This window comes from Micropterus salmoides, unplaced genomic scaffold (genome assembly GCF_014851395.1).
Source record: "Micropterus salmoides isolate LMB-PRFRI ecotype aquatic unplaced genomic scaffold, ASM1485139v1 Ms_hic_scaffold_12, whole genome shotgun sequence".
Lineage (NCBI taxonomy): Eukaryota > Metazoa > Chordata > Actinopteri > Centrarchiformes > Centrarchidae > Micropterus > Micropterus salmoides.
The window spans coordinates 13534256-13557558 of NW_024040263.1; the positions used below are offsets into that span (position 1 = coordinate 13534256).

At 40.4% G+C, this 23303-nt stretch overlaps 2 protein-coding genes across 6 annotated transcripts in view; one reads left to right on the plus strand and one right to left on the minus strand.

Annotated features, from left to right (window-relative positions):
• Positions 1-140: 140 nt before the first annotated feature.
• Positions 141-15706, minus strand: n4bp2 (NEDD4 binding protein 2). The gene is made up of 16 exons (XM_038713471.1): positions 15296-15706; positions 13399-14413; positions 12352-12476; positions 11865-11953; positions 11454-11530; positions 11197-11337; positions 7620-10369; positions 6950-7035; positions 6081-6126; positions 5141-5364; positions 4877-5001; positions 4640-4766; positions 4210-4374; positions 3896-4064; positions 2608-2731; positions 141-2466 (listed from the first exon to the last, which is right to left on the minus strand). Exons 1-16 carry the CDS (start codon positions 15546-15548, stop codon positions 2421-2423), a joined length of 5562 nt encoding a protein of 1853 aa, XP_038569399.1. The 5' UTR covers positions 15549-15706; the 3' UTR covers positions 141-2420.
• Positions 15707-17237: 1531 nt separating this feature from the next.
• Positions 17238-23303, plus strand: part of pds5a (PDS5 cohesin associated factor A) — a 30751-nt gene continuing 24685 nt past the window's right edge. For 2 of the 5 annotated variants that reach the window (XM_038713476.1, XM_038713475.1), the window contains exon 1: positions 18341-18454. In XM_038713476.1, the coding sequence (XP_038569404.1) occupies positions 18341-18454 (114 nt within the window). Of the gene's footprint in view, positions 17368-17461; positions 17593-17998; positions 18180-18301; positions 18455-23303 lie in introns of those variants that run through there. The other 3 variants (XM_038713472.1, XM_038713473.1, XM_038713474.1) reach the window with 3 other exon arrangements.

Genomic DNA, 23303 nt, shown 5'->3' on the forward strand with positions numbered 1-23303 from the left:
GGAATATAAAAAAAAGACTTCTGCTGCATTTTTTTAATCCCTTTTAACTGTCTATCGTGAGTCAAAATGTCATAGGAGCGCAATGCTAAATCAGTGGAGTGTATATAATATAAATAAGCTTTTACATACATGTATTGTTCTTTTTTCCTCCTTTAGCAATGTTGTGAACATTTCAACATTTATTTATATAGCAATTTACAGCAACCAACAGGTGTCAAATGCTTTACATCAACCAAAAGTTAACAACTCAGCATTCAATAAAAGAAAATAAAAAGACATGAAGCATAGAAAACTGTAAGCCAGATAAGGTTACCTAAAAACATCAAAAGAGGGAAGTTGTTGTACCACTACTGTGTATTAAAAGCCATTGCAATTTAAAATGAACTACATTCGTTGTAATGTGAATGACAGGAGGGAGCTTGTTCCAGAGTTTTGGGGCAGCAAACCTCGACCTCTGTACTTCCAAAGACCGCAAAAGCCGATTTTGCCCACCCAAAGTTAAAATCTCGGACAAATACTCCGGGGCTAGGCCACTGAAGGCTTTAAAAACAGTAAAATCTTGAAATCGATTCTAAAACGCAACAGAAGCCAGTATAGTGTTAATAGAACGGGAGAGATGTGTGCACTTCAAGATGTATTTGTTAAAAAGCGAGCAGTAGCATTTTGCACAAGTTGGATGGATGTTTGACTTAGACCAACATAAAGAGTGTTGCAATAATCTAGCCTTGAACTAATAAAGGATGAATAGCAATATTTGAGTTCCCAGAATTTACTAAACATCTGAAGTCCAATCAAATATCATGCAGAGAGCTTAAATCTGGCTTTATACAGAAATTGTCCACATCAAAAATCATGCAATATACTATCCATTTGTTTGCATCATTACCACATTACCAAAAAATCACAATATACGTGATATCATTAATCACGGTAATCAAGGTGCAGTTTTTTTTGTTTTTTTTTACAGAACTATCATGGTTATTTTTTCCACTGTCATCTGTTGAAGTAAAAAATCTGCTTTTCTGTAAAATACAGACTTTCCAGTTATAGATGTGAATAAATTTGTAAATTATGGTATGAAAATTATACATTGGTCCTATATAACTATTAGCTATACATTCACACAAAATAAATATTGTATTTAAACCCGCACATGTCCAAAACTGTACAAATAGGATTTTATTTCACAATAGCATATTCTCTGTAAAACCATTTAAACAAATGAATAAAAAAATAATTATTTTTTTTTAATAATTCATGTGTTCACAACATTATGTACAATTGGTAAAATTTGCCAACATTTTTGTTGTAACTTTGTGAAAACTATCGAACAGACAGAAAAACAGAAGCAATTTTAATCCTACAAAAATAGTGGAGCAACCTGAGGATTACAACTGCTACAAGATTTGGCACAATAGGTTGCAAAAAAGCTACAAGGAACAGGCTGGGAACAATCGACTGGCCTTGAAAGAAAATAAGCATTATTAAATATTTACCTGAGTTTGAATATCTATATATTAGCAGCTAATCTCGGCCTTAAGCCAAACTAACAGAACAGTTGCAGTGTGTTGCTGAGGCAGCTGCTAAGGCAAAGGACACTGATTGCTGCAGAACTCACAGTACGGGGTGTTCACACTATTTAATGAGGTTGTTCAACCTCTTTAACAGCCTTTTGATTATCTGAAGAGTTTCAGGCTCACCTCCTGGTGAGCAAGACGCTCACAACCAACAGAAATCAATAATTTTCTTTTTAAGCATTTGGTTTTGTAATAACTTGGATCTAGATGGCATACATTAAATTTAGTCTGTGTCAAATAAAACTCATGAATTGTGTCTCGAAAAAGGATGATATATTACCTCCAAGCAGACAGCATCCACTCATGATTTAATTAAAGTTTCATAAAATCCTAACATTATGTCTTGAACACAAGTTATTTAATAATCTGAAGATTTACTAACACCTTATTCAACATGGAGCCTGCAAAACAAATGCACTGTTCATACTCTTTAAAAAGCAAAATACACTACACTATAAAACATTTTCCAATATAAAATGTACACACATTCTAGCTTTACAGATGGGTACAAAGCCCTTAATTGTGTTTCACGCCAATGCAGTTATTTTTTATAAAACACACAAAAAATGACTCATTAAGATCTGAATTAAGATTGGGATCTTAACTAAAATTAACCCCAATTTAACCAAGTAGCTAGGCAGCTATATAACTGATGGAGGAAAAAAGACAAGAGGCCTGTGTAGAAAAAAAGTACCAGAAACTGACTGACAGAAGAAAGAAACTATAAGGTTGAGTGTGACATATTGTATATATAATGTAATAATTATATATGTGGCATTATAGAAGTGTAGTGAGTGTGTGTTGTCCTCTATAGCAGCTTGAATCCAATAAACCAGGTTCTTCTCACTTCAAAGAGACCAACACGAGACCTGGCTTTGGTTCAGTAAACCTGAGAGATAGTGATAGGAGAAAAGGTGGGTGACGAACATGTTGTATGTTAAAGTGCGCGCGTGCGTGCGTGTGAGTGTGTGTGTGTGTATGTATGTGTATGTGTATGTGTATGTGTATGTATGTAGGTAGATGTGTATACCTGTAGTGTTTGCTGGTGAGGTAGTCTATAACGGCAGGGCGGATGCGGGCCACGCCCCCCTGGCTGTGGTTCCCTCTTCCTGTGATGACAGAGAGCTGAGGTCGACAGAGACCCTGCTCACAGTCTACACAGAAAGAGGCCAAAGAAGAACAAAAACACACACATGCAGAAAACAGTTAACAGGAGCAGCAAGCGCACGCTTTGAGAGGGGCAGGAACACAAATGTCTGTGAGCGTACTTGTTAGATGTTCTGATCCCTCACATGATATAGATGTACGACTTGTAACAGTCGCCCCTAGTTGGAGTCTAGATTTAAGCCGCAAAATTGTTACGCAAACCCACACAGCTCAGGAACCGAACCGTCCCAACCTGTTAATGTAAGACTCAAAATCATTATTCGGGGGCCCTCTTAAACAGTTGTTAAAAAAAATACACAACATTGTTTTATTAGCTTGGTCCTTCATGACCTTTACCAATTTCTTTTTAATGAGAATTGTTTATAAATATGATTCTGAACTGATAACTGATTTAGAAGTCTGCTACCAAAAAGTACACACAAGTTTTGCAAAACATGATCTAAGTGATTAGTACTGACAGATATTTTTATAAATAAAATATATTTATGTAGTCTATATACATTTGTTCATACATGGCCCATATAACAAAATATTTTCTTACTTAGTGTAATATGGTATGCTTTATAATATACAATGGTCATTTAGGGCAGGACAATAAACAAATTTTCCACAATAACAATATAAGAAATGTTCAATAATTTGATTGAATTCATTTGAATTACGAACAAATTAGGACTTTATTTTTCTATTAAGATAATTATTTTGTTGAGGAAAAGGGACTGAAAAAAAGATTTTACTTAATTTTCCTCATTTCCTCATCATAAATTGTTTTGAATGTTCTACCTCAGATTTTTTTAAGTGATCCACTGTTTGGCATCAAGTCTTTAAAAAAAACATTTTCTGACCATTAAGAATAGTTTAAACTTGAAAGAAATAATGATTTGACATCAAATTATATGATTTCTTTTATCTTTTAACATTTTTGGTCATATTTCCCAGCCCTATGGTAATTTCTGTATTTTCTCCTGTTTATTTACCCTGCAGCCCACCTCAAACTAATTCATTTTACCCCTATCTATAACTTGAAATATATACATTATATTGTTACATACACTGACCTAGAATGTAGATGTATAACATTAAGATCCCAAACTTTTCAGTTTCATCTGCACATATGCCCGGTGTACACAGTACAGTTTATTGTTCATTACCTGTGGTTTTGTCCTGTAAGACCTGGGCCAGATGCTCCAGGGCCTCATCTACATGCAGCCCATGGAGGTCCAGGATGTTGCTGGGCAGCAGCGATGAGTTGACCCTCTCAAAAATCTGAACTGCTGCACGGTGATTGGCCTCGCGCATCCGCCTGCCATGCAGGTGTCCCTACGAAAGAGGTAATGTAAATGAATTTACTGTGAATGGAGAATATAATGTAAAAGAAGAGATGCATTTTCTTAACAAACAATTTCCCCCACCCAGTTGGGCAAAAGTTATTAATTAAAAACACATAAAACATTTAGCTCCTCACCTGCTGTGCGTAAAATGAGGCCACTTCTTTGCGCCCTTGCTTAAAGGCCTCAGCAGCCTTGGCAAAACTCTCAAGCTGTCGGCTCCTCTGTAAGCCTGCCTCCGCCCTGAAGTCCTCGTACTCTGGGTCCTCCGTATCCTGATAGTCGGGTTGGGGCTTCTGCTTCTGTCAAATAAACACAAAGCGGTGATAAAGACAGCTAATTAAGGGTGGAAAAAGTAATCTGTGACATTATATATTGTTATATGGTCTCTCTCAGATGCAGTTTGTAGCGATACTGAAACAATGTTGTTTCCAAATAAAGATGCATAGATCAAGAGATATAAATTATAAATGAGACTAAAAGTACACCCGTGTTAAACGTGAAATAGATGTATACATTTGTTCTAATCCACTATTTGTTTCTCTCTCTGCCTGTGTTTATGAATACCTTTTCCCTCTCCCTGCTGGCTGCTCTGTGGTGGTCAGGCTGAGGTGCCTCTGGTGCAACCACTGTCTTGACAGGCTGCTCGTCCAATAGAGAGCGAAGAAACAGCTCTGTCTGGCTCAGGCTGTAACTACGCAAAGATAAACACATATGCAAGTTTGTCATGAGTATAGAACAGTGCTTCAACACATCAGATGGACACATTTTTGTTTGATTAAGGCCTCAAAGTTGTTTTCTCACTTGTGGTCTCTAAAGATGTCTTGGAGAAAATGCCTGTCAATGGTGGGGAAAAGGGAGTACAGCTGGTTCTCTTTCAACAGGACGGCTCCGTCGCGCAGGTCAAGGTCTGCGCGACTCTGCCTGGTCTGAAAGTAGGAAGGTTGGAAAGGGTTTTGGATGTGGGCAAAAGAGAACAACAAACCAGGATAATATTGTTCAAGATGTTTGTATGACAGAAAATACTGTCTGCAAAACATCTGCAGGTACATTAGATATGTGTGTTACCTTTTCCACATTCTCCTGCAAAGCCTGCTCCTCTTTAATAATATCCCTGAGAGAGACATGTTGGCGTGACACTTTCCAGTGGTCCATTAATGGTATCTGACCATGGGCCTCTGGTTGGCTGCCCAGTGACGCGTAACCATCTGCACTAATCAGGAAACGTGCTGGCTGTGTCCAGTCATGTGACCCAGGCTTGGCCACCTGTGACTCACCCCAATGTGCTGAACCTACACATTCAAAGGTCGACATATAATAGTTGTCAAACAAAATTATGTTGTTATGTCTGTTAAAGACAGTGTTTCCCACTCATAGACTTTACTTGGGCGTTGTAAGACACGGAGGATATTTTACAAGCACGGAAGGTGAAGCGACAGTGAACACAGCAGTGCAGATGCCATTTGGTACCACGTTTGTTTCAATCCAAAAGACGACTTCTGTGTCTTTTTGCCAACTTTATAAAACATGACCAACTGCTGATGGAGAATGTCAACAGAGCAGACGGATACAGAAAGAGGCAGGGCACGGCGCTGTATCTGCAGCAGAGGTGTATGGGGAAAAAGAGAGCAGACTGGAGTAGGCTAGTGAGTAAAGTAATAAGGTTGATAATTAAGTATAATTAAAATGGTTAAATAAAAAATAAACCCAGGCTACTTGAAATATACCCCTCAAACTCCAACAACGACCCCCCGCCCCCGCCCCCGCAGACTGTCATTCTGTGGGGAATAACCAATGATGTTACATACGAACATACAACTGATATATATTTACTGATATTGATATGGGGCATCTTTCTGAATCTTAATTGCAGCCCCCATTAGGCTTTTGAATTCTAAAACAAATAAACAAACATAGGGATGAAACAGATTCAGAATGAAACAACAGTATTGAGACTGTGCTTGAGATTAATGTGTACGTCTGTATATGTGTGTGTGTGTGAACTTACTTTCCTGAAGCAAGTGAAAGGACAGAGTTGCTTGTCTCTGCTTTTCCTGTAAAATATAATATTAAGTCAAATTAAAAAACACAGACCCACTCAGATTCACCCTACAGTAAATCAGAATATCAGGGTAGATTTATAAAATTGCACGGATAGAACTAATGCTGGTAAAGTACTGTTGCCAAATACCGTAAAGCTTAAATTAAAAGATGAGACACCTGTCCCTTTTACTGGCCTGGTGTGGCTACATGTTTGGACAAATCCAGGCCAATTAGAAGCCTGATCTGGTTTTTATGGGAGTTCTTTGGATGTATAAAATCTCTTGAAGACCACCGGGTCACCTGCTACTTCTAAGGTGCATATAAATAAATATAAATGTTTAAACTTTTTTCAATATAGAAATGCTACACATCGTAAGATTGGTTAGATTCTCAACAATTCAATTGTTGATTTCATTTTATGAAAATCAATGAGCACCAAAGTATTATTCATTCAGATTCAGCAGTATGGTAAAGGAATTAAAGGCGATTTAGACTCCTTTCCCAAATATAGGTAGGGTGAATTCAGTGTTGTAAGTGTATGTATTAAACCAGCCACCTAGGGGCAGCGGAAACAAGTTGTGAATGCAGATCTGACATATCATCCCCTTTTAAGTTGATACATTTAGTAATTTGACTAATTTTAACTCTGTTTTTTGTCTGCAACACCCCTGAGGGGAATATCTGGCTTTTTAGCAGCTAAATGTAGCTATGTTACACAATGTTCACCAACTGTATGCGTTTGATTTTTTCTGCAGGTTAATCATTACAAGCGATCCCTTTCACACCGTCATTTGATGAATTGTTTTATTTATAGGCGCCTTTGAAAGAGCTCACCTGAATGGTTTCCTTCCACTTCTGGTGGAGCAGTTTAGCCAGGTTCAGGTCCATCTGCACTGCATAGTCATCAGTGGAGCATGTACCTGAATATTATTCAGGTACACATTATATTATTATTTTCTACATTTTTAAAATTTTATGTTAATATTCACTTATCATACAATTCTATAGAGTATATTCTGTATAAATATTGTTTGTTTATACCTCATTCTGTTCTGTATAGATCAACTTATTCTTAGACCGATAGATGGACCAAACTGTTCCAGAGGGAGGATAGTAGTGGGAGCACTGTGGTGTCAGGTGTGACTGTGTGGCAATGGCAAATTGCTAACATGACTCACGGGTCAGGGAGGAGGACCACTTTGCAGAATTTTGCTTAGGGCCCTCGGGCATTGCATGTCCATTAAAGTGGTGCCCCTACATTTTGTGCTGCTACTCTAAAAACTTTCAGCAGGGAGCACCATCGCTACTAGCAGAAAAAGTCTGGAGCCATGTGGCCTGTAAGAACAGTTATAAATACTTTTGCTTTTGTATATGAATAGGCAATACATCATGTGACCTAATTAATTTGAAGCATACTGAAGCCTTGGGACCTGCATTGTTATTTGAGTATAAATATAGTAGTTGAAAAGGTAATTTTTCAGTGTGACACCTGTGTTTTAGTTACCTGGGTCTACTCCGACAGGACCAAACAGTTCAGTTAGCTGTAGTGCCAGCTCAGTAGGCAGTTTCAGCTCCACACTCTTAATGTCCAGGTGTTGCCTCCTTCTCTGCTTCCTTTCAGACTTCTCCTCCTCCTTCTGCTGCTGCTTTTCCTCTCTCTCCAGCTCATCTAGCTCAGCCTGCAGCAGCCGGTAAACCTCGTCCATGCTAGCATTCTCCTCCTCAGTCTCAACTCTTGACTCTTCGATTATTACTCTATCATCAAAGTTTCCAACCCAAGCGGCGCCTTCTAGGTTAGCTTCTGATGTACCTTTGTGTTCAGTGTCCCCACAGCTCTCTCCTTCATCTACTGCTTGAGGCAGACTAGGTTCTGTTCGAGGAGACTTTTCTAAGAGTGAGGTTGTATCAGGATGATCCTTGTTTCTAACTGTAACAGCTGCACCTTCTAAACTTTGCAGATCAGTATTATTGGAGATCTCATCTGACCCGCTAACTGTCCCAAAGGTTGACTGCCGCGTCCCCTCCACAAACCCAGTTGGCCATTCTTCAGGGTGATGCTCATCTAACACAGTAGGACACAACCTGGTTTCTGAATCCTTGCCTAAAGCTCCACACAGACTGGATGTGTTGTTATCTTCACCCCCAGCAACATCCTCCTCCTCTTTCTCACCATCCTCATCTCTGAAGAACCTCTCTCCAGAGTCCAGCAGCAGGTTGGTGGTCCATTCTAGGTCCTGATGGCATTTGTCATACAGATCTTCTAATGTATCAAAACTAACCAGTTTAAAATGGCGTCTGAGAATGCGCAGGCTCCCAAGACGGTCTTGAGTTGCCCCGAGCTCTTTCTCCTCCACCTGTGTGCCTTTCTCATGCACCACGCGGTAGGGTACCTCTCTTTGGCTAGATGGATGAACTGCAACCGCTGCAGAAACAGCAGAGGACAGCTCCGGCACGAACCGAGAAGAGTCTCCAGACAGAACTGTGAAGTCAGTAGGGAGGGCGCACGCAATGACGCCTGCTTCATCAAAGCAGTCGTGACGATTGAGACGCCAGAGGAGGGCAAAGTCTTGAGGTTCTGTCTGGGTGGGGCTGCCGGTGTTCACCAGAGGAAGTGGGGAAGGAGGCTGCAGGTGCGCCTCAGATTTGGACTCGGTGAACGAGTCAAAGTTTGGTTTGAGGCTAATGCTGGTGTTACAGTTAGGTTCAACATCTGTGCCAATGCTATTCTGACTACTGTTTACATTTTGAGCAGTGGCATTGGGACATTCAACTGTATTCTGGGAAGAAACAGGGCAGTTTTGAGTAAAGGTGAGAGCTAGTTTACACTGTTTCCCCGATCTACGACCCTGACGCTGCTTTCTCTCCTGACTGCCTCCACTGAAAGCACTGCTTTCTGCTTCCACAGAGCCCTCACACACAGGACTTGGACACACCTCACTAACATGACTGCCATCTTCCTCAAGTCTAGTCTCTCTGTCATTTTCTGTGCAGTTATTTATGTCCATATCAGTATGACCAGCACCAGACTCTGTACCAACCGCACCTTCAGTACTGGGGCTTCCCACTCCATCGTGACAAACACTTACCGCCAAACTTTGGGAGACAACTAGTGGATTAACAGGCAGAGCTGAGAATTGATTTGCTGGGCTGTTTGATCTCAAATCCACAGACTCTGTTTTCCTGTCAATCTCCAACATCCCATTCCCTCCTGCGATAGTACTTTCATTTTCAGTTTTAAATCCTTCCCAATTATCAATTCTCAATTCCCTGACCTTACAAGAGTCACCTGCCTTCCATTCTAACACACAGTCAGGTAATTCGCCTCTGTTACTGTTTACCCTGTTTATATTTCGTTCCCTCTCCTCACTGTTAGATCTACTGCCATGGGACTCCTCAAAACTGCCATCTGCCACCTCTTCTTTCTTCAATTCCTCTACAGAGCTCAGGGAAAGGGAGGACGGACGGGAAGAACCAGTCTGAACGACAGCTGCCCCCGTCTGAATAAGATCAAGAAGCTTCTGAAACTCTGTTACACTGGGTCCTGACTGCACTTTTGTTTCATTAGCTTCTTGAAACACACCTTTATCTTCCTTCCCATTTCTTTCTTTATGCCTTTCTCTTGTCCTCACCTGTCGCTGGTCGAGGGACCCTTCAGAAGGCCAATCTCCAACAAAATCAAACATCTTAGGCCTTCCCTTCTCTTCCCCATCCCTCACCATCGCAAATCCTTCTGCCTGCTCTTCCTCTGTTCTTTCTTTCTCCTGTGCCTTGCTGTCTGATTGGTTAGTATCTTTCACCAGATCGGCAGGCTCCAACCTGTCAAAACCAGATCTCCTGCTTGGCCTCTCTCTCCTCACTCTTTGTCCAATAGACTCAAAGAAAGCCACGGGCATTTCATCCCCGCGATGATCTTCGCTCATCACTGATTCCACAATACAGTCTGGGATTCTCTGATCTCCTATTGGATGATTCAGCTCTAACTGGGCGTCCAACTCAGAATCTAATTCCCCCAAATCCATGTCATTTTCTCCATCGGACATTTCAGGGTTATCCGTAAGTCTTCCAGTAGGCTGGAAATTGAGGGACTCCGTAGAGTTGTGGGTGCCATCTTCCTGCATTCCCACCTCACTAGGACTAGCAATAGATGACACGTCAGGGAGGGAGGAAAACAGCTGAGGGTGGGATTTCTTACAGCCCATTGTCAATCCAGGCAGCCCTACAAGGTCAGGACGAGTTGTTTCAGAAGACACCAGCCTAAAGAAAACGAGAGATATGAATGGCACAGTTAACTAAACTAAAGATGGGTGCACAATGTCAATATTGTACCTGATTTAGCCCAGTGATTTGGATGATTCATGTTCATTAGATGTATATAAATGTACACTTTCATTTATTTTACCAACAATGGAAGTTGTAATTCCGAGGTATTGCCACTATGTCAAATAGTTATCTTTACACCCAGTGCTGTGAGCCCGCACCGCCTCATACTCATGCCACTGTTCTCGACATTGACAGCTTTAACTCATCTTGGAAAATACTGCCTGAATTTGATTTATTTGCTGTTTATCAGACGAGACACTAATTAGGATGGAAAAAGGTTAGACAACGCTGGAGTGGAGGGTTTCGGGGAGCCGGTGTTGGTACTAGATACGCTTGGCCTGGCAAGTCTGCTCGGGGCAGGGCTGCAACTACCGAATATTTTCATTGTCGATTATTTTCTCAATTAATTGATTAGCTGTTTCACTTTCTGCTAGACATACTGAACAACCTCCAAAAACGTTAAGAGTAGTAGAAGAAACCGTTGAAAACCTAGTATTAAGAGCAGTCTGAAGCCAGATCTTTTTGCTCACAGGGATTACTTTTACACATTTACTTCATTATTTATTTTGGCCACACTTAGTTAAAACATCTAACATTGTGACATTAATATATGTGATAGAAAATAAGTAAAAGCACAATAGGTCCCCCTTTAAATTAGGCTCATGTCCATGTCATGTGAATCACAACAGGGTCTTCTTTATCCAAATGCAAGATAATACATCGTTAAAGCAAATGTCTAATTGTTTGTGGGTAAAACTCACTGTGAGCTTCTGTTCTCCAGAACGAGGTGCTGTTTCGACTCAGGCATCTGTGAACCCATGATGGACTGGACTGTGATGAAGCGTTCGTATCCATTAAGCATGCGTCGGATTTTATCCACTGGCACATTATGTGAGGTACGTCTATATGTGCATATGGACACACACAAACAGATACAAGACACAAAACTGGAATATATAAAACTGTATCCAACAGCATTTAGCTTCATTTAGCTGACATTCTACATTAACCTCCTCACCTCTCCAATTCTCTGGGCTTGTTCTTCCACCAAGTGTCCGGCTCCCGGAACAGCACCTTGTATCCATATTTCAGTGCCTAGCACGGATAGGGCGGCCAACCATTTTTTGTGGTTCATAACAAAGTTTTATGTACTTTTATGTCCAGCAACATATTTAAACAGCTATTCCTCAAATGTTATGTAATCCCACGTTATATTTGTTTTAGAAACAATGCGTCTGTCACTGTTAATACATGCAGAGGTACAGTATAAGACAAAAGTGTAGTCTAACAGGTATTCTCTAAGTTGACTAAAATCAGCCCTGAGTTAAAACAATGCAACGAGTTACAATGGTGGGGGCACGCTGTTAAGGTACCATTGCGACAATGAAGTGCTTGTTGATTTCTTAGTATTGCAGACAAGCTGACTGACCTGAACCACATATGGTCTCATCTCCCAGCCCTGCATGTTGGTATTGTCAATGATGATGGGGTTAGCGCCTCTTTCAAAAGCATCCTTGGCTATGGAATAAGAGAAACAGTACAAGAGAAACAAAACATTTGTTGTTTAGTGCAAATTGGGTTGGGCATTTAAAAAAAGGGAAACAATGGCATAGATTAGGGGTTTTCAAAGTGTGAGGCGGGCCTCCCTAGTGGGGCTCCAAACAGTTTCAGGGGAGGCTCACTGAATGGGAATGAAACAATATTACATTACTTATTGCATTAGTTATCAAAAGGAGATCACATAGAATAGCCTACATGTGTGAGAGTTCAGAGATCCAGCTTTGTCTGAGGAGAGGCCTGCAGTCTCAGACTTTGAAAACCCCTTGCATAGATGAAACATATTTTAAGGTTGCATAAGAATTTTGACTTGCTTCGCCTGCATCACTGTTTATCAAAGCTGTGTTTGTGTCATTTACCTCGTTTATGGTTCCACTCATGGGCCTCCCCCAGAGCATAGGGGTCAAACTGATATTGTCCATGCTGAGTGAAATAGTCGTCAGTGCTCAGTTTAACCCCCCCTGGATTATGCTCTAACAAGGCTCTGCAGACACAGTCAGTCACACACACACACACACACACGCAGCTTTAAAGTGATGTAACACATGTTGTAATTGTAGTAGTAAAAGTGACTACTGACATGACTCTTGGGCAACAGCGAAATGTACCACTGCCATCTTGATAGAAAACTACTTTTTTTATTAAGTTGAGGCTAATCATCTTCTCACCACTGATCTATTTATATTGAGATAAGGAGATCTTGTTAGTACCTATCAGTCAAGCCAATAACCAGATTCAAACATATCCAATTTGAACTGGGGCTACAGCGCTTCACACAACGGCAGACTCTTTTCATTCTACAACAACCAAAAGAAACATGCCTGAAGACAACAACATTTCTTGTGACACAGTAATTTTAAATTGTAAACATATCTACTTTCCCAGACTGTCTGAATTTATAACACTACTCAATCTCAGCAACATTTTCCTGAAATATGTATTTGCACAAGTTACGGGAAGAAGGGAGTGTAAAAGTAAATGTTATAAAGCCAAAGCAAATGTGGTGCTTTTTAAAGGAGGTGCAGCCTTCACCTTGGCAGAGCCAGAAGTCCTTTCCCTAAAGACCTGAAGACCCTCACAGTGGTAAGAGGTGCCTGGTCATGTAATGGTTTGTATGTCAAAAGAGAACTTTTAAAATCACTCCCAAAAGCTCAATAACGAATCAACAAAACAAAAGCGTACAATCTTATTTTTTGTAGTGTGTGTGTGATTTATTTGCTTGTTAAAAACAAATTTAGTATCAGTATATCTGTAAATCAAATTACTATTTTCCAATTACTGTTTGTTTCTGAATTCTGGCATTACTGGCACATCTCCCCTCCTCTGGCTGTAGCTGTAATGCAAACTGCACTCTTGGACTCTAGAAGAGTCCAAGAGTGCTTATTAGAGTCTCCAAACATTCTTACCTTGCCAAAGTTGACTTGCCAGATCCTGGAGCACCACGTAGCAGCACAAGGACCCTCCCTTGCAAACGAAGCCTGCTGTACTGGGCAGGAGGTTGTGGAGCAGCAGGCATGGCCCAGGACTTCAGAATAGTAGCACAGGGTCTGAGAGGTGCTTGGCCAACAGGGGCCTGACTCAGCCAGGGAGAGGCATGCCTGGGTTGGCTGGGCCAGATGGGCGTTTGAGCCACAGGAGTAATGAATGCTGGTCCCTGGTTTCCTTGGATGCAGGGAGAAAACACTGGTGCCCCCAAGTTCCAGTGTGTTGGCATGTGGCCAAGCGGCTCCTGATTGAACATGTTCACCTTAGATCTTGCTCCTCCGATAATTGTTTTCGCAGGCATGACCCCAGACTTGTCTGAAAGGGTGTGTGATGGGTCTTGCTTTTTATACACCTGGAAAGCCGAGGGACGTCCTGAAGCTGCCAGGTCCAAAGGAGGTTTCGGCTTGTCTGCAGGCGTGTCTTTCATCAGATGTGTGAAATCCACCAAAGACTGCTGCTTCTCATCGATCTCTTCTTCCCATGTGCTGAGCTGGTCGAGCGGAGAGGAAGCTCCAGAAATATGCTCCACCAGGCCTCCCACTGGGCCTTGCTGCTCAACAGAGGGCCCTCTAGATCCAGGGTGCAGGCTGGACTGAAGCAGCTCAGGGAGGACCTGCTGTGGAAATGGCGGTGGAGGGAAAGAGGATAAAAACTGGCTGCTGTGCTGCTCTTCCTTCACGTCTTGTCGTGCAGTTAGTGTCTCTAACTCTTGATCAACTAGCAGGTCCAGCTCATCTGTCAGGAGGTTGGTGGAGGGAAGAGAGGAGGGCATCTGTGATACTTTGGAAGAGTCCTGGTCTGTTCTAGGTTCAGAAAAGTGGTGTGGGTTGAGCAGGGCTGCAGCAGTGCGCGCAAAGCCAGAGACAGGCGAAGGTATAGGGCCTGCATCTTCGGCTGCCACAGACAGCTCCAAGAGAGAGTCCATTGCGTTTTCAACTAGAACACAAACAGAGAAAACACAGACACCAAGAAAAAGCAGTGTGTCAGTTAGTTTCACTATATATAACCTTTACAATTCTGGGTAGAGACTGAGGAATGACTAATGACTGGGAGGGGGAATGCTGTTGCTGGTATGATAACAAGCCATACCACAGCAATGCTATCAGCACCACACACCAACAATGAATACAATTGCATGCATAGCATTACAATGACAAGAATAACAACATCACAGTTGGTGATTTAGGAGTTAAGGACACTAGGGGGCCCTCTGGATAAGTGCTCTTACACAACTTGGCCTACTTTCAGCATTTTTCAGACTTTTAAATAACTGAAAATGAAACTTGTTTTAATTTTCTGTAATGGGAATCATTCAGTAGCAACTCAGTTTCAGAACAGCTCCACTGTCACCTTTTCTCTTTATACGCCTGACTTTTAAACATGATAGCTGAGATTAGTGCAGTGCAGGTACCTTATGGCTTAGGCAGTTTAAACAAGTGTATGGAAAATGCCTTGTACAGACATGGGATGGGTTTTGTTTGCCATTTCTGTTTCTATTCTGCTTTACTGACTTGAGGATCACTTCGTGATACTTACTGGTGCTATGCAAGTGAACTTAGTAACTCATCTAAAACAGGCACAACAGGTGGAAGAGGGTGCGTTGGTGTACCAAGAAATGCCAGATGCAGTTTGAGATGACTGCTGATACTGTCAATTATATACACATGGGACCCCCCCGCTGTGAAGTAATCTCATGTGGTAAACATTGCCGTAAATACTCTGCTAACAAGTTGCCTAGCTAACTGGTTAGCAAAGTTACACTAAACTGTCACAGTAACACAGCAGTTTAGACAACTGGGCTTCCGTGTTCAGTGCTACCTTTAAAATCACACTCGGACAGCACGATGTATATAACTTCGGGGTCCAGGTGTGAGAACATCTCCTGCATGCTTGTGACGACTTTCTCTTTGTCGGAGCTGGAGAGCGAGGTGCTGGATGGAAAGTTGTTCGCCATTGCATCGTCAAATCCCTGAGGTTGTCGATAACCCGTGTTGTGGCCAAGGCGCCCCCCCTCTGGCGGCCCGCTGGGGACTCTGGCTGGGCTCTGGCCGTTTTTCTTTCTCCGGGGCATTCCGTGGCCGAGGTGTAGCCGCTGTTTGCTCTCATTAGCGGCTACACGGAGCTGAGGACATGCTACTGTAGTGTGGAGTAGTGTAACCAACGTCCACCAACTGAAGGTTACGATCGCTAACAGCGCTCCAAGTGGTGGAAACACATGAAAGAAATGTAAATGGTACCAAATCCGCCAACACCGGAAATTAAGACGGTAATTTCAAAATAAATGGTGGCCCTGGCACATAAAGGCCCTTCCGAGCAACGCTGTGGATTAGTCGGTGCTTTTATTTAACTAGCTATGTATGAAAAATACTCTGTTACAAATGCAAGTCCTGCATTTAAACTCCTAAGTTACTCAAGTAGAAGTACAGAAATATTATTGGTTTTAATTTAAAAGTGAAAGTAGCCCTACTCATATTTGCAGTCCTTTCATTCATATTTATCATATGTCAATGTAAAATTGTCATTTTATTATACTGGATTAGTATTAGTGATACATTCACATATAAGCAGCATTTCGATGCTGTATAAGTTAATACAATTGCATATATAATCTATTTTAAAAAACTAGCAACTTGCCCTTTCAGATACATTTGGCTTAAACTGTTGCAATTTTTCTCTGAAATGTAGTGGATTAGAAGTATAAAGTAGTATTAAACTCAAGTACAGTACTGGGGTTGTACTTGGTTAGGTCTTTGTATACTTTAAACTACATTTCAATGGAAGCTGTATTCATATTCCAACTACTTTAACACTGGTTGCAGGAACAATTTTGTTATTTAACAACAACACTACATTTTCTCGTATATTATATTGTATATACATATATTGATAACATACCAGTGTACTTCTTAGAAATTGCAAATTGGGGATTGTGAGATATTGAGTATATTGAGTACCTTATATGATTTAGGAACTTGGTCCCTATTAAAGGTCAGTATCACAAATGCACATAACCAACTGAACATCATATCATGTCAGATGGTACTGAAACGATAAAATACTAGTTAACCAGGTTCCTTGGAGAAAATTCGCTTATTTAGACAGAATCAGATGGCCTGCAGCATTCTTGAAATGGGTAGTGTTCAATCATTGTCTCAATTGTTAATTGGCAGTTCACTGCCAGGTCCGACAAATGATAATAATTAGAATCGGAAACACTTTATTCATAATAATAATAATGATGATAAGATGAAATGGCGATATCAATAAATGTATTGGTAGCAGCAAAAAGTGTAGACAGAACAGACTATCACTTTAGACTTTTAAAATATTGCACTGGCAATAACTATTACAATTATGATGATGATGATAATAATAATACATATTGGTATTTTTTCTTATTTTACATATATACTTATATTTAAATAGCATAATTCTTCTGTTTATGTACGTGTTTCTATTTCACATTTGCTTTAGCAATGTAAACATCTGTATCCCATGCCTATAAAGCCCCAGTGAATTGAATATCCTATTAGTAGTAGGAGTATATTTCAAATAGTTTTCTACATGCTTATCACAAAATAGATATTATTCGTATGTGAATTTATAGGCAAACACGGTGAATACATTTAATTAACAAACAAAAGAAACGCTGACAAGCCAAGTACGGCCGATATTTTAAAAATAAACCCGCATCTGGTGGAAAAGGACAGAAAGTGAAATGAGTCTGACTCCCGCCATGTATTTGGTGCTGCAGTACTGCTGTGAGACCGAGGGGGGCGCTCTGCACCCAGCCTTCACAGACAGCGCTGACTGAACGGACAGAGATCTTTGTGCCGAAAACTAAACCCAACCTGTGTCAGACTAATGAATTAAAACGGCCCACTTGAGAGGTAAATACTAACGAGGAGACGCTTGACAAATATCCTGCGGTTTTGGTCGTAGTTGTGTGTTTGAAAATAGATTCATTTTGCATTTGTTAGGGTGTTCAAAATCATCCGTGGGGGCAAGTTGGTGGTGTGAGAGGAGGGCTCAGGGCGACGGTAGCAGCCCTTCTTCGCCTGTAAACTAGCGGCAGTACGGAGCGATGCGTTGAAGTTGAAAAAAGACAGTAACAAGTAAATTAGCTTCATTTTTAAACTTCACAAAGTAGTTGCATTTGTTGTAAACCACAGGAACTGACCACGAGCATGGCGATTTTAGGCATAGATGATATGATACTTCACTTCCTCTGTGATTGTCTGTAGCTGGAGATGTGATGGGTACCTGAGTAGTTTGCGGCCTAGGCTAAAGTAGGCTAACCAGTTAGCTAGCACGGCTAACGTTTATTAGCAGCTCGCTGCTAACATTACTTCCTTCCCGCAAAATGCTAGCCGCTAGCCAATGATGTTTGCACTGCAACTAGCTAGCTAGCTAAAGTGATAACCTGTATGACAGTAGACATACACCGGCTGCTCTCGTGTTATTTTTAAAGTGGTTTTCTAACAAGTTAGCGGTTCAGATATCTGTAAGGTTACCGGAATAGCAGTAGCAGTAAGCTTGTTTCTGTAGCTGTGCGATGTTTGATGAGAAATTCACGTTAAATATGGAGCTGATGTTTAGCTGGGGTGTTTTAGCATGCAAGCTAATAATATGCACAAATCTGGTTTAATGTTGGCTTTCTGTCCGAAAAGTATTCTGGTTTAGAAGATCGTTAAATATACAGGTACGGTGTGATCAATTTTAGCGAGCAAAATAGATGGTTGGTAAATGAGAGTGATGCTTAAAACGAGGTTTTGATAAGTGCGGTAGCATGGTTGTGTTGAACTTTTGTTTTCTGACCCATAGAGGCCAGTAGAAGACCGTGCGGATCCTACATCAACAAGCATGGAGTTCCCGCAACAGCAGAAACCGGCGGGGGAAGGAAAGGTCATTTATCCTCCTGGAGTGAAGGAAATTACGGACAAAATCAGCAACGATGAGGTGGTCAAACGGTTGAAGGTATGTTGATGTGCTTTCTTCCTGTCTAGATACGTTTTATACAAGCATAACCCCATTTGTCAGTGTCCAGTCCCTGGCACAATGTCAAACCCCTCCTAACTTTGTGAACTACTGGATATTAAGTCACAAGAGGCCCTTCTTCTCTTATGGCAGGGTGTTTTGCCAGTCCTCTGTCTTTTTGCTGAGATCTCTTAGTATGTAAACAACACTCTTAAGCATGTCATCACTACCAGGGTATTATGATGCAGTTGAATTTGAGTGTAACATGACACAGGAAGTACTGTTGTTCAGAAGTATTGAAGTATGCAACTTTTTCAACATTTCACCATATCCCCTGAAGGCTGGAAAATGGGATCCCAAAATGTCAACACAAGAAAAGCAAACACACTGAAGCTATTTTTACTGCAAGGGAACAAAACAGTGACTCATGCCAAGAAATGTTGCACTGACATATAAACATTTTGTCCTTGTTCAAGGAAAATTACTGATTACTGATGCACACACACATAAATATAAATTTGCATAAATATTGTGGTATTGATTTCAGTTACCCACCCCTTCTTTAAACCTGCAGTAACTGGCTAGGTAGCAAACAGTTGCTTAGTTACATTCAACAGTTGCGGAGCAACATTATCATTCATTTGGATTCATGTTTCTGCAGTCCAATGTTTCACTCTCTTTTAGCTCTGTTTTTGGTCTCTACCAACTCTTTAGCTGCTGAATGGTCCACAGTGTTCACCAGCTAGTCGCTAACCTTGTCTGTCTGCTATTTGGTGCTGACCAGGGAGTGTACAGCGTCTTTTTAGAGCTTTTTCACTGAAAATAGCTGCCTGTTGTGGCTGAAAATGACGCAATGAGAGTGAACCAAAACAGTAAAGTTGTGGACTGGACTGCTAAACAATTATCTGAAACTCGCTATAAAGCTGAGGGGAGCTGCAGATTCAGGTGATAGTTCTCAGGAAGTTTATCACTACGACCTTTTACTTGTTCACAACATTTTCACATTGTGTTTAGTTATTTTTATCATGAAAATATTGATTTTAGCTGCTTAAAACATGGGTATTAAACCCCCTCACACTGCATCGTGATATCCTCCCTCTCCTTCCCCCACACTTCAAACCCACAACAGCTTCACAGTTAGCTTCTTGTGTTTACAGGGATCCTGGGACTCTTTTTAATCACATTATTTTGTCTACTACACTAATACTGAAATGGTTTCCTGACATCCTAGAACTGTTTATAGGGTACCATTGTGACCATAAAGTACACAACCCTTGGCCTTGGCAACCTGGACAAATGTGCTGAATGGCAGGTTGTTGACTGTGCAAGATGGATGTTTACAGATCGTTTTAACTTAGGCTGTATACTGCTTAGAGTGAGAGAGGCTGACACCAATTGTATGTGCAGTAATGTCGCTGATCGGTTGGTGGAAGATGTTCAAGATTTGCGTTGTACTGCCAGCAGGCCAATTAACCAATTGACCGCTTATTTTATATGGTTGATGTCCCAACTATTCAGTTATTTTTCTCGACAGTCAGCCACTATCATGAGTAAGTATAGTTTGGTCTAATACCTGTTTTAGGTTAAAACCTCAGTGCGCATGTGACATTGCAGGGTTTCAGTTCTGAGGGAGTCCATATAGCAGCAGACTGGTTACAGTTTTAATTTTGTCTCTCCGTTCAAATAAATTCTCATGTCAGTATGCGAGACGAGACGCAAGTAAGTCTTTCTTTATGTGAATGTTACATAAATATTTTAGCAGAATATTTGTCTGAGCTAAATAAAAAAGACAACTTTATAAGCAGTATATTTGTAGGCTGACGTTAGTCCTTATATTAAGCGTCTCACACTTGCCTGCATTGTGTTGCCCTTCTGCCTGGACTGCCTTCATCGAGTTTTTAGTAGGAGTTGTTATATGGAACTGTTGGTTTGTTTGGGACTCGTTGGAAAAAAAAAAACTTCCAGATTTTTGCTTGGCTTTCATTACTCGCCACTCCACTTACTCCATTTTTTAAAATTTCCTTTCACTCATAGTTATCATCACTTTGTGTGCCTTGGAATGTGTAGGATTAGTTAACGAGCTGAGTCTGTGTTAGCTAGGCATTAAAGAATAAATATAAAACGGATGCTATGATAAATCACAATTCCAACTCACTGAATTTAAATCTGTTTTTGGGTAAAATATCTACTGGATATATTGATTATCGTAAGCTAAGCTTGATGCAGAGAATCATTTTTGTTGACTATATTTGAAAGCAAATACAGACTACCAAAGACATGTTGTAGCATATACATATTTAATTACAGAAAGTTTTGAAAGTTTGTTTTGAATTGAAAGATAAATATGTGGTGGAAATGCATTTGCTTTAGGGACACAATCGTTTCAGTAACATTTGATAATACGCAACCTCATGGCCACTTGAGGAGTGCCATATGTCGTTCATGGTATCGGTATACTTTTTAATATGATTTTAAATATTTAATTTTGCGATAATGCCAAAATTATGTCTTGATGTCATACTAAGGCAGAGCTGGTTTTCTGAGGTTTTCCTGCTGAGACAGGAGCTATGAACGTACAGGAGTTTATATTTAACTAAATAATAATGGGTTAAAATTAATTAATGTATCATTGAAGTGAAAAGGTGCCACGTGCAATTTAAAGAGGTCTCTTTCCATAACAAAGAAACAAAAGAGGAGGGAAGACTAAATCCTGGCTGCATGTGTGCTGACTCAGCAGGGATGACATTAAATCAGAAAAGTTGATCGACAGGAGAAACATAGCTTAAAGCAATGCAGAATGCCTGAGAGATGCACAGTATAACACTCTGTTACAGGTTTAGGTTTTGAATGAATGAATGAATAAATGAATGAATGAATAAATCTTTATCGTCCACCGAGATGGAAATTTTTCTTTGGCTCACCAAGACATACAATACAAATGAACATTCAAACAACAACAAGCAGAGTAAAGGAAATAAAAAAAAAAAACAAACATATAAAATATCATAAAAATAAATGTACTTTCAATACATCAGGATAATTCATTTGCTATAGTTACTTGGTTTGATTCAGGATACCAATAGCATTTGGGACAAAAGATTTCCTAAAAGTACTTTTTGCAAGGGGCACCCTGAAGCGCCTCCCCAGACTTCAGAAGCTCAAACTGGCTAGAAAGAGGGTGAGTGCTGTCTGTAGTGATTTTTTTCCTAGCCTTCTTTCTCATTCTGTCAGTATATATTTGCGTCAGATGTTTTTGAGGATTGCCTACTATTTTAATAGCCATTAACAATATCCTGTTAATCTTGTTCTTAAGCTTGCAATTTAAATGACCAAACCAAGCAGAGAGAAGAAAGGTTAAAACACTTTCAATGTGTGTGATGTATACTAGTTCAGTAATCTGAGCACTAACGTCTTCTGAGGAGATTAAGTCGTTGTGAACATTTCTTAAAAACATAATCTGTTGTATCTATAAAACTCAAATGGTTGTCAAGAACCGTGCCTATATACTTATACTATATAGTTCCCACAGTTTCAACTACTTGACCATTAAGTACAACTGGCTCTGTTGTTATGTCTTCTTTATTGCAAAAGATTAGCTCGTTTGTCTTTACCACATTGATTTCTAGCTCGCTATCTTTTCACCATGCTTCAAGGGCCTTTACATGTGCTAAATAAGAGGCCTCACCAGAAGAGTCAGAATTTTATCAACTTAACGGTACTGTTATTTATGGAAAATTCATTTGTGAATAGAGAAAAAAAGCACAGGGGAAAGCCTTGTGGGCAGCCTGTACTGATAGTATGCACTCCCGACAAAAAGCCATTTACACATACCCTCTGAGGTTGACAGGAAAGAAAGTCTCTGATCCAGAGAACCAAGACCTTATTTATCTTAATATTGGCTAGTCTTTGCAGGAGAATATGTAGCTTCATATAATTAAATGCTGCACTAAAGTTTATGAATAGCTTGCCCTTTTGGGAGTGCAAGCTGTTTTGAAATAGAGTCTAAAAGGACCAGCACGGCATCGTCAGTCCCTTGAAAAGACACCTTTTAATTGTGGGGCGCAATCTTTAAGTAAGCGGGCTTTCAGGCCATCTGGGCCAGTGGCCTTATTCGGTTTTATTTTATTAAGGCTTTTGACAACAGCATCTTCTGTAATAAATATTGGTGAGCCTATAGGAAGATTTTTACAGATGTCATCACACTCACCCTTATCATTCACAGCAACAAACCTGCAGAAGAACATATTCATTTCATCTACAAGACTTTGACTGCAAGCTACAGTACTGTCACCCTTATTGCAACTTTTTCCCATTAAGATTCCCCCTTAGTTGTTTCCTTTTTTCCTGCGCTAGTTCCATGTTGCCTGAACAAAAGGCAGTCTTTCTTTCATTAAGGCAGGTTTTATATTTATTATTTGGGAAAATTCCTCACAGAACTTAATATATGATCTTATAGTGTCTGTGAGTTTGTTCCCATCCTGACATGATTCAAAGAAGATGTCCCAATTTGTGTTGTCAAAACAGTCTCTGAGTTGATCTTTGTTTGTTTCAGACCACATCTCTATCTGCTTGATAACTGGTTTCGTCCTTATGAGCATAGCTATATATTTAGGCAGGAGATGAATTATATCATGATTGGATTTCCCTATGGGTGGTCTACACACTGCTTTATATGCCTCAGAGATGTTTCCGTAGCGGCGGTCAAGGGTCCGATTTAACCGTGTAGGACAGTCAACATATTGATGAACAGTGGGCAGATGTGTAGACAAGTTACATGAGTTAAAGTCCCCAAGGACAAAGACAGGCTGATCAGCAGAGCGGGCGAGTGCATCATTATAACTCTGTTATT

Excerpts from the sequence above, each read along its gene's own strand:
- n4bp2 (XM_038713471.1), bottom strand. The coding sequence starts at position 15,548 with ATGCCCCGGAGAAAGAAAAACGGCCAGAGCCCAGCCAGAGTCCCCAGC. Across the intron at positions 7,036-7,619 it reads TCCTGTCGGAGTAGACCCAG|GTACATGCTCCACTGATGAC; the intron begins GTAACTAAAACA and ends AATAATATTCAG. Across the intron at positions 2,467-2,607 it reads CTCACCAGCAAACACTACAG|GTTTACTGAACCAAAGCCAG; the intron begins GTATACACATCT and ends ACTATCTCTCAG.